Source organism: Sarcophilus harrisii, chromosome 2, assembly GCF_902635505.1.
Source record: "Sarcophilus harrisii chromosome 2, mSarHar1.11, whole genome shotgun sequence".
Lineage (NCBI taxonomy): Eukaryota > Metazoa > Chordata > Mammalia > Dasyuromorphia > Dasyuridae > Sarcophilus > Sarcophilus harrisii.
The window spans coordinates 604,670,728-604,682,910 of record NC_045427.1 but is presented as its reverse complement, the minus strand read 5'-3'; the positions used below and the strand labels follow the sequence as shown (position 1 = coordinate 604,682,910).

At 32.9% G+C, this 12,183-nt stretch overlaps 1 protein-coding gene across 1 annotated transcript in view; it reads left to right on the top strand.

Annotated features, from left to right (window-relative positions):
• RET (ret proto-oncogene) overlaps nt 1-7,049 on the top strand; it is a 159,968-nt gene extending 152,919 nt beyond the window's left edge. Inside the window, exon 20 of the mRNA XM_031956379.1 lies at nt 960-7,049. Within this exon, the coding sequence (XP_031812239.1) occupies nt 960-1,117 (158 nt within the window). The 3' untranslated portion in view covers nt 1,118-7,049. The remainder of the gene's footprint in view (nt 1-959) is intronic.
• The last annotated feature ends 5,134 nt before the right edge of the window (nt 7,050-12,183 follow it).

The following is a 12,183-nucleotide window of genomic DNA, read 5'->3' as shown; positions in this document are numbered from 1 at the left end:
AAGATATGTGCTTAACTTGAGATGGGATCTTAACTTAGCCTGTCTAGACAGCAGAAAAAAGTGAGTGCTGCTCTTAGAGCCTTCAAAGATAATGCAGTGATGGCAACTCTGGAAAGTAAAAGCAGTCCACTCTTTTCACATCCTTTGTGTTCCTACATAGCATTATGATACCATCATAAAAAGCTGTAGCAGGTATTTTGAAAGAAGAATATTCTAGCATATTGTGGTAGTGAGATGGACAGTAAATATGGTTCTTGCCAAAACTCCTACTTTTTGCCTCCTGATTAGATGTTCAAAAGATTATATTTTTTGCCTTGTAATTTTGTAATTTAAAAAAAATTGAAGTAGAATTTTTTCTTAATTGAGGATTTTCCATTTTTCAGGACATTGAATCTATGATTTGTAAATGACTGGATTTAGTGTAGATTCTAGATGTGGTATCTTGCAGGCATGCATGCTTCTCTTAGAGATTTGGTCCTTATCCCTTGTGGAATAAGCAGAAGTATCTGGTTCCATGATGATTGCTAAGTAGGCTTATTTTGGCTTAAAGTGTTTTCCATAATAACAATAACCACCAAAAAAACAAACAAACAAAACAACCAACCAACAAATAAACAAAAATCTTAAAATCTTTTGGTTGCAATGACCTGTTTGGGACAGCATCATGCTGTTTTCCTTTTTGCTGCTATCAAAATATAAATTTTGATATTGGGAAGCTTATAAAAGCCCAAGCTGGTAGTTCCTTAAGAGATAATTTTATCAAGAAAATTTTTATTTTTTTTTATCCATTAATGTAATTTGTGTATCAAAAACCTGGAAACAGAATATGCACCATGTATTTGGTGCAAAAGTTAGAAGTATGGTTTTAACAACAAAGGGAGTTTTGCCAAGGGCCTTACTGTCTGCACATGAAGTTTTGGTTCTTCAGTGCAGAAAAAATTATCTGTTTTCATTTTTAGGCATGTCATACCCGAACTGGCCTGAGGAGAGTCCTGTCCCACTCACAAGATTCGATGGCACTAACTCTGTGTTTTCAAGATATGCAAATGATAGTGTATATGCTAACTGGATGGTTTCACCCTCAGCGGCAAAATTAATGGACAAGTTTAATAGTTAAAATTTCTTTGTGAAAGGTAATGGACTCACAAGGGGGAAGACACATGCAAAGAATGGAAAGTCCACTGGCTCGTTCTTTGTGCAATTTAAACTGGTTAAGCCAATGTTAATTTCTAGAATAGCAAACTCATTTTTGGTAGTTTGTTTTAACTTTTTAAAAATGGCTTTACTTAAAATTACTGATGATTTCCCCATCTTGGGAAACATATCAAGCTGGATGAGAATTCTAGTTCCAGTATTTTATTAACTCTTTTTTTTACTTCTCCTTCCCCCACTCAACAGAAAGTTCCAGTTTGGTATCAGATCACTACCTAATGAACACTTCATGCTTAGAATTTTTCAGGTTAGTTATTCACAGACAATGGTATTAGTATATAATAATTGTTTTACCTAAACCACTAATTTTTTGGTTGCTGTGAAACAAGGCAACACAAGAAAAGCATGAAGCACAAAAACTCATAAAAATATTGTTCCAAATTAATTGCACCTGTTTGAAAATCAGAAGGTTAGCAAAAGCTTGATGCTATAATGAAACCCTGTCATGGGGTAAAGAGAGAACAGGAAATCTCAGTACAGAATTATCTCAACATTTGAGATCCTGAAAATTTATTTTACAAAGGTGTTGTTATCTTTTCTTAGCAAAAAAAAAATTGTTTTTACCAGATTTAAAACTATTCTAACTTTTAGCACAATGAAGAGAAGTTTGATACCAGATATGCTATATATAAAGACTGATGTAAGTGAAGAGTGCTCACAAAACTACAACATATTTACCATTACATCCATCTTACTATTATTACATAATTCCATAATCATAATTATTTCTATGAGAACAGTGTAGAAAATACAGAGTATTTTCAACTAAATATGTTCCAGAGATTTCTCTCAGTGATTCTGGATGGCAGAAGGGACCTTTTCAGCTTCCAGTCCCATTGTATGCTTTCAATATATAATGTCACTATCAACATAGTTTATATTAAATTGTTCATCTTGCAAGTTAATGAGTAGCTTAGACTCACATTCAGTTTAGTTTGTCCAACAGTTACTATTACCAGCTTCTTTATATAGGAGGCATTCTAGATAATTATGTTAGAAATAGCATTAACCATGAAGAAGAGATGCTACAACTTGGAACAGGAGAGCATACAGTTTCAATAGAGTTCAGAGAATGTTTTGGCTCTTATAGAGCTTCCATGAAAAAGGTACATGGATGGACTATTTTTTTTTCTTGTGTTTTGTAATTTAAAGCTGCTGTAGCAAGAATTTTTGTTCTTTTAAAAGTATTTGAACTCACAAGCAACTTATTATATAATTCAGTGTTCCTGAATAGTCATATTTATTCAAAACATGATTCATGTGTTGTAGTTTGACTTGTAAGTCTCTGTGGGTATTATTTTGTTGTCAGCACAATATGTTACCAGTATGCTCATATCTATCATTTCATAAAGGAGAGTCGGGTTGCCAAAACACTGCCTGATCTTTAGATTTCAAGCACTGTGATAGGATTTAAAATAGTTTTCTTAAGAATACTGTATTTTATAAAAAAAATTAAAAAGTAGTACTATTTTAGCTTTTTGGTTTGACTGAGAGAACTAGTGTGTGAATTGGTTAAAAAAAATATATATATATACATATATGTATGTGTGTGTATATATATATATATATATATATATATATATATATATATTCTTCCACTCTTATGGTATAATGAAAGGAATGAAGATCTGACTTGTCATGTTACAGAGCCTTGAGTTTATGACGTTTTGAAGGTATACTGTGACAGTTCTCTTTTAAATAGCTTTTGTGGCAAAATGTTTGCTTTTTATGATTTATGATAGCTTTATCAAATAGAAAAATTTAAGGATAGACTCTCTAAATAGTAAAAGTTCTTACACAGTAAAGGTGCATTACTGTAGTAAGTTGACCAGCCCCTATGAAAAGAAGAAAAAGGAGGATTTTCAGAATGTCTTGGTTGATGGATATTATCTCTGACTTCATGCATCACCTGATGTCTGTCTCTGAACTGGGAAAATATTAGGATTTACCAGGCATATGGATCATGATTTCTATATACATATGTGCAGGAGAACTTACCAAGGACCAAGTAAAATCTCAGTTATTTGGGGGAAAAAAGATTTAAATTCTCATTACTAAAGGCAATTATACTATGCTGATTTTTTTTTTTGGTAATTAAACCAATTTCAGTCATTTAAATAAAAAAAATCATGTACCATAAAAATTGCAACCTTCCTTTTTTTTTACATTCCTAGTTTGAAACATCAAGTTTTAATTTATGAAACCTTAGGAATGAAAAATTACCCAAACATAATAGATTTCATAATGGAGACTAATGGGAAATGTTTTAGTTACAAAAATCACTTGAAGTCACTTAACCCCCAATTGTCTCAGGAAAAAAAATCATTTGAAGACATCCCAAATGGCATCTTGATACACAATTTAGCCAACTAAGGAAAAGCATTGGAAAAAAAAAACTTATTACATGTAAAAACAAAACCAAAACACCTACACACACATGTTCATGTGTAAGTTATTAGTTTAAAACCTTCGTAATTATCAGACATTCAACTGGCTACTTTTTAGCCCCTCCTACCCTCAGTTGGGGGAATAAACAAAGCAGTTGTGATCTGCCTTATTTACTCATTTGGGGAGCAAACAAAAGTGGTGGTGTTTTTTTCTTTGCCTTTTCCCAGGTGGGGAGTGATATGGTGTTAGAGAGACATATACAGCATGTAAAATATATAACACAAATGAATTCAAGGGCCAGGGTTGAGATTTCACCCCTAATGTCAGTAAAGCTTGACTACTAACTGTTGACTTTTCAAATCTTCCTATCTAATGACCATGAATTGGAGATGATTTTATATCAGCTCTTCATTAACTTCTCAGCAATAAATGAAATTAAGAATCAGTTGAAAATATCAAATGTTATGTGCTATCTATTGACTTGTATTTCCATATGGAATGTTTTTGTGCATCTCCCATCTCCAGAGTACACATAAAAACTAAGGCAACTTAAGTAGGGGTTATCAATGTGTCTGCTATAGCTGTTCCTGATATCAGTACCCCATTTATGTTGCCTGGTTTCTCTTAGGACCCCAGAGGAAAGATATAGGGATCTTGGATGTCCTTGATATATTAGTTCCCTTTGACTTTTGAAAATCCCAAAACTTGTATATTTCAGAGTTCCCCCAGCAAAATGAACTAGAAGATGCCTTAAAGAATTAACAGAAAACTATGAATGTAAATAAAAAATTATAGAAGAGATTCCACCAAAAGATTAATAGCTCCCGCATCCTCTGAAACTAAGGCTTCCCTCCAACACTCAGAAGCCAGCATATGGTATGTGATCCAGACCTAGTTGTATGAATTGCCGAAAATCAGCAGAATTTGGGCAAATATATTATCTCAAAAAATTAGAAGGAAAAGCATAAATTTCTCCATTCTATATAAGGCAATAGGAAACTTTTAAGACAAAAAAATTATTGTTTCATATCTTTTGCTTTGAGCTATAACATAGAGGAAAAACTACTTTGGGAATTATGAAAACAAGTCTAAGAAACTTCCTGCTTGTAGGACAACTTCAAATCACTATTAATCCAAGGGGGAAATTAATTGTTACTACATGTCAGTTTGTATGTAATTGTCATTATTACAAGCATGAATGCAAAGAATCACACAATATATTAATGATCCTATATGTACATATATATTTTATTACCCATAGTCCTTAATGGGAAAATAAATGCCAGTCCACACCAAAATATATTGTCCTTGAAACTGGTACCACTTCTACTTATCCTTCACTTATTAACTCTCTCTCTTGGAACAAATACCCTTCAATGAAAGTAAAAAATCTTCATAAATATTTGTGTCAGCTATTTTTTTGTGAAAATGGATTAGATCTTTGTCTTTTTCTTTGACCTGTGTAGGTCTACACCACTTCTCTAGAGAGAATAGATGCAAATTATCATGGTTGATGATGTATTAAGAAGAAACCAAAGTTAAATTTGTTAACTCAAAATTCCCATTTTCTGTGGCTGAGTTATGTTTTCTTCTAAAAAGTTTGGACTTTTTAAGAGAACAAGCAGCAATTTTTGGCACTGCTTCACTAATAAGCCTTAATTGGTATTAATGCAGCAAATTCTGGAAATGCTTAAAAGAAATAGTGGTTAACATTAGCATTTCAATTTTTAAAAATACTCTGTAAAGTGTCAAGAGCATTAGAGAATGTTCATCAGAGCATTGAGTAAAGAAAATTAGCTGTAAAACTGTCTGTGGTACATTTGACATGATACATGCAAATTCTTTCTTAAAAGAAGGCAAGTATAACAACAACACAAGAGATATTAAGATACAATTTTAGGAAATGATCTCTACAAGGCCATACATCTGCCTATTTTCAGAAAACTGAGCACTCGGGGTTTAGTGGATGAGCTATAGAAGGAAGATTTTATAATTTCTCAGGCAATGAAAAGTTGGGGGGATGCTCAAATACAGGATACATTACAATTATATATGTCAACTCTTGAATAAAACATTAAAGTTTGTTTTAGGTGTCTGTTTTTTTATTATATCTATAAGCAATAACACACAAATAACAGCAAAGTACCAACCTGTATTTTGGTGGCATTATGTGATATTTAAATGGTGCCTTGCTGGTTCAGTTTACTTTGCTGTGTGAGATTTTTAACATGGAACTTTTTTTTGTCTTATTAAAAAATTCTCACTTTATCAAGTATTAGGAGTTTTAAAATTTGACATTTTCTGGGAAGAATCACAACTAGTATTCTCATATACAATTTTTTTTTCTTTCACTTCACATAAAATAGGTGCTGGCCACATATCCAAAACTTTAGCATTTGTTCTAAAGGGCTATTACCACATTAAGTAAGGCTGGTAAATCTTGACTAGTTGGATGACTACCAGTTCTCTGTGCTTCCTATGGTTTTATGCAACTACCTCTGCAGTCAATGAATGAATATTTACCTCTCTTTCACTTCCTACTTTTTCAGGATGGATTTTCATTTTTGTTCCCTCTCTTTACTATATATCCTCCTTGTAGTAGAAGGAACTCCTTGTACTCCAAAGTCTTAGAGTTCTAGAGAAATGAATCTTGATTTTTTTGTGTGTTCATAAAAGGAAAGATGCTGACAAATCTCTGGTAGCAATCCAGTGCCAAATCAAGATTTGGTTCCTCTGGGGGCCAAGATCTTAAGACTCATGAAGAATAGATTAAATATATTGTACTATTAATGTCTATGCAGCTTTTTGCACGTGTAAATCTCCTTTAGATTTCCAATATCTGGAACATGAGGTCATTTCAAGGATTTGGCAGCTTTTAGTAGTGCCCAGAAATGGAAAGAACTATTGAGAACAATTGATTAAAAGAAGGAGAAAAATGAGTTGGGCTAATTGCAGAGATTTAGGTTTATAAAATAATTCTCTGAACTGTGAAAAGAGAAAAAAATGTGACTTTTTCAGGGAGTTATAATAATTATCAACATTCTTTAATACCCAAGAGTCAACAGCCAGAAAATTAAAAACGAACCTTGTGTTTCTCAACTGTAAAATGAAATTCAATAAAGTATGTTCATCATAAAGGAACCACATGATATAAATGTTTCTGTGCTCAATTTTTTTTATTCAAAGTAAAACTTTTCAGAATAACATAAGAATACCAAACTTTAATCTTCCCTCAAAAGGTGTCTCTTCATTTCTCAAGTTCATGTTGCCATAAAAATCAGTGCATGTCACTGTCAAAACAGATTTCTATAACGTAATGGGGTCATGTAAACCCCAAGCACTCACTCCCACCCTCCAAAAGACAGTCATGAGAATGGATCAGGAAAAAAGGCTGATTGTCTCCCTTAAATAGAGAGGTTGAGTCAACTAAGTGGTGCAATGAATAGAATAGAGCACTGGTTCTGGAGTCAGTAGGAGAACCTGAGTTCAAAATTAGTTAGAGATACTAACAACATGATCTTGAACAAGTCATTTAACTCCTATTGCCTCCCAATAAAAATTGGAGGACTTAATCTGAAAGAGGGATGGAAAAGAGCTCACTAGGCCCCATGAAAAATGAAAGAACAGAGGTAAGTTTCTAATCCTGGTTCTATTGGGTGAACTTGTGAATGATCCAACTTTGCTGAACTGTAAGGGAATGGGACTAGATCTCTGAAGGTTAGACCAAACCTAGCGTTCTTAACCTTCTTGTATGTGAAATGATTCCCTTTGGTCTCTCTTCTCAAAATAATGTTTTAAATGCAAAGATTATAATACATAGAGATTACAAAAGAAAATTATACCAAAATACACTTAATATTTTTTTAAGTTCACTGATCCCAGTTTAAGAATCCCTATTATTTAAAACACATTAAAAAATTTACAAGATCTGGGGACTTAATCTGAAATACTAGGTATCCTGAAAAAAGAGGAGACTGGTTTTGGAGAGTGCTAGGAAGCTAATATACTCACCTTATGTGCATGTTTGAAATTTTTCATGATCTGGCTTGAAAGCCTACATGTTTGAAACTGACAACTTTCCTTCCTAACTTGAGTAAACCAATTTCTTCAAAATAAGGTTAAATTATGTTGTTGCTATATAGTTAAGATATGCATCTCAATTTAGTTGACATAAGTATAAACGAGAACTCTACCATGTATTTCATATTTGTTGTAGATACAAAAATATGTTTTTTAAATCTACCCTCAAGGAATTTTTATTCCAATGATGGGTTATGACATTTTCATAGATAAGTAAATATAAGAAATATTAAAGGGGAAATGCTAACATCTAGGATTGGAAATGGGGCATGGACTGGATCTTGAAAGAAGCTAAGAATTCTAAAAGGCAGGGTTAAGAAGGTAGTGCATTTTATTTATTATTAAAAAGATGGCAGGGCAGCTAGATGAAACCTTGGCCCTGAAATAAGGAGAACCTACTTCAAATCCAGCTTCAGACACTTAATACGTCTTAGCTGTGTGACCCTGGAGAAGTCACTTAACCTCAGTTGCCTCAGAAAAGAAAAAGATGAGAATTTCTTACATTCCCAAGTAAAAGATTGTATCCCTTTCAATTTTTTTTAAAGGTAAACGAATTCTTGAGTTTCCTCTAAAAAGGAACTAATTTCATAATGGGAAACAAATTTAATCTTTAGATTTATCATAAAAAAATGTCACGTTTGCATACCTATTTAGGGTTTACAAAGTGTTTTCCTCTCAGCATGTCATGAGATGCTCCAAATACTTTTTTCTTCAGTTTGCAGACAAGGAAACACAGCGAGGTTTAATGATTTCATGGGATCATACATGTAACAAATGTTGGAAGCAGTGCCTGAATCCTGATCTTTTGTCAGCATTCACATTGCTTTCATTCTAAATAAACTAAAGATTTATTATTGCCATTTCATTTTCCTTTCAGAGCTTGTTAAAAAGATAATGTGGAAAGGCATAATAGGAAGATACTATAAAACTTTAAGGGGTTATTATTGTAAATTAAATCTTTTCAATAAAACGAACACCATTTCCTAGAACCTGAGGTTGGAGTTTCTTCATTATATCATAAAGATACAGCCAATAGGAACTATTTCATCATGGAACATCATAGTTTTCATCTGGAATAAAGTTTTATATCAGAAAAAAGAAGAAGGAGAAATCAATATGTGCCTAGGCAGTGGAGAGGAGTCATCCTTGGGGGGGTAACAGTCAAGTCATTCAACTTCAGTATTCCTATCGCTTTATCATGGTGTTGCAAACTCCACTTACTTCAATCTGTTCAATAAATTTGATTTAATTCCTTTTTTATTTGCATTATGTCACTGGTTTGATTCAAGGATTATAAAGCATAAATTTCTTGAAGCAGAAACTAGTGTTATCCTTTAGGTTTGTATATAGAAATGGAGAGAGTAAGAAAGACTTGCCTGAAGAGATTTTTTTCATCAGTTTAACTATTAAATTCTCATATAATTCCTTTAATTTAGGGATTGGGTTATTTTTTTAACTAGTAAATTAAAGTGTACTGTAAAATAAAGATTGACCTTTAGCTAAATGACAATAGGATATCAAACAAGAGAAAGAGTGCTAGAATTTAAAGCTATCTATTCATTGTTCATGTAGATTCTAGTCAGTCATCTTTGTTTGGCTGATAGTGAATGCTTCAAGTATCTAATATTTCATTACTGTGGTTATTCTTACCAGCAATTCAGATTAAAATTAGTAGTTATTTGAGAGCTGATTTAATAAAAAATATACTAAATTTATTTTTAATTTTATATAAATAATGGGATAAAGAATTTAGGTAAAGATAGGCTTCTTTTAAGGGCAGAAGGTAGTGCAGTGGATAGAACAGCGGGCCTGAGGTCAGGAAGACCTGAGTTCAGGACCTGAGACCTGAATTCAAACCTTAGCTGTATGACCCTCTTTGCTTCAGATTCTCATCTGTAAAATGGGGACAAGCTGGAGAAGGAAATGACAACCACTCTATTCTCTTTTTCAAGAAAATCCAATGAACTAAGGTAAAAAAGAGTTAGACATGACTGAATAACAGAACAATTACAGAGTTCTCATATCTTCATCTTGATCAGATTAATTTAATAAGCTAGCTAATTTTTTTAAAGTGGATAATCTGCTAACATGTTTAACCATGGCTTTTTTATAATAGCTTTTTTCCTTTTCAAAATACATGCAAACATACTTTTCAACACTCACCATTGAAAAAGCTTGTGTTCCATAATTTTTTCCCTTCCACCCTCTAACCCCACTCTCCTAGGTAGCAAGTAATCCAGTATAGGTTAAACATGTACAGTTCTAATAAACATATTTCCCAATTTGTCATGCTGCACAAGAAAAAGCAAATTAAAAAAGTGGAAAAGAGAGAAAAACAAACAACAATAAAAAAGTGAAAACACTTTTGTTATCCCCATTCATTCTCCATAGTCCTGTCTCAGGATGCAGATGGCTGTCTCCATCATAAATCTATTAGAATTGGCCTGAATCACATGATTGTTAAAAAGAGCCAAGTCCATCCCAGTTGATGATCACATAATCTTGTTGCTGTGAACAATGTTCTTTTGGTTGTACTCACTTCACATAGCGTCAGTTCATGTAAATCTCTCTGGACCTTTCTGAAATCATTCTGCTGGTCATTTCTTATTGAACAATAATTCCACTATATTCATGGATTATAACTTATTCAGCCATTCCCCAGCTGATGGGCATCTACTCAGTTTCTAGTTCCTTGCCACTACAAAAAGGGCAGCTACAAACATTTTTGCACATGTGGGTCCTTTTCCTTTTTTATGATCTCTTTGGGATACAGACCCAGTAGAGGTACTACTGGATCAAAAGGTATGCGAAGTTTGATAGCCCTTTAGGCATACTTCCAAATTGCTCTGCAGAATGTTAACCATGGATTTTCAACAATTCCATTATAGAGGTATTCTGAACATTCTTTTTTTTGGGGGGGGTTCTTATTTTTTTTAATAACTTTTTATTGACAGAACCCATGCCAGGGTAATTTTTTACAACATTATCCCTTGCACTCACTTCTGTTCCGATTTTTCCCCTCCCTCCCTCCACACCCTCCCCCAGATGGCAAGCAGTGCTATTCATGTTAAATAGGTTACACTAGATCTTGGATACAATATATGTGTGCAGAACCGAACAGTTCTCTTGTTGTTCAGGGAGAATTGGATTTAGAAGGTATAAATAACCTGGGAAGAAGAACAAAAATGCAAGCAGTTTATATTCATTTCCTAGTGTTCTTTCTTTGGGTATAGCTGCTTCTGTCCATCCTTGATCAATTGAAACTAAGTTAGATCTCTTTGTCGAAGAAATCCACTTCCATCAGAACACATCCTCATACATTATCATTGTTGAGGTATATAATGATCTCCTGGTTCTGCTCATTTCACTCATCATCAGTTCATGTAAGTCTCTCCAATCCTGTCTGTATTCATCCTGCTGGTCATTTCTTACAGAACAATAATATTCCATAACATTCATATACCACAATTTACTCAACCATTCTCCAATTGATGGGCATCCATTCATTTTCCAGCTTCTAACCACTACAAACAGGGCTGCCACAAACATTTTGGCACATACAGGTCCCTTTCCCTTCTTTAGTATCTCTTTGGGGTATAAGCCCAGTAGAAACACTGCTGGATCAAAGGGTATGCACAGTTTGATAACTTTTTGAGCATAGTTCCAAATTGTTCTTCAGAATGGCTGGATGTGTGCTATTCTGAACATTCTTATAAAAAGAAGTTATTGTACAATGTTCAGTAACAGTCCTGCATATGTATATTTCAAGTCAATTTTCTAATATTCTTCCTTTATGATTAAATTTGTACTGTATAGTACAGTGAAATGAAACTGTCATCAGGATTACTTTAAATCATCAAAAGGTTTATAAATAATGAAAAGATGGGTCATAACAAACAGAACTGAAACTATTAATAAAAAAATAGACTATTTAAAAACTGTTAATAAAAGTATGGACTATTTAAGATAATCCTAAAATTAAACCTGGGATGTTTTAAGAAAACTTGGATTAGCAAATACTCTCTAATTATGACTCCTTTGTTAAATTTCTTTTTAACCACCAAAATATCAATGTAACTTTGTAAATTAATTCTAAAGATTGTCTAGCCAAAATGCAATAGATTTGCCATGAAAAAAATATATAGTAAAATCAAAAATGAATTACATAGTGTCTTAGATCTTTTAAATATATATGTATACTACACACACACACACACACACACACACACACAGATTGTGCACAGTTCTTCTATGTTTGATTCTTAATAGTATCCTTGAAAAATAAATGTTTATCTTGAGTTTGCTTGCTGGGTATTGAAAAATATCCAATTATGTCACATAAAAAACAATAATATTACCAACTATGTAAAAAGTTTCCTGTATATTGTACATTTTTTGCAGTTTTACATAAGATTTTATCTGCTCCTAATGTAGCTAAGATTAAATATGCAATATTTATGGAATATTTAAAATGCAATAAATATACTAATATGTTCAAATTCC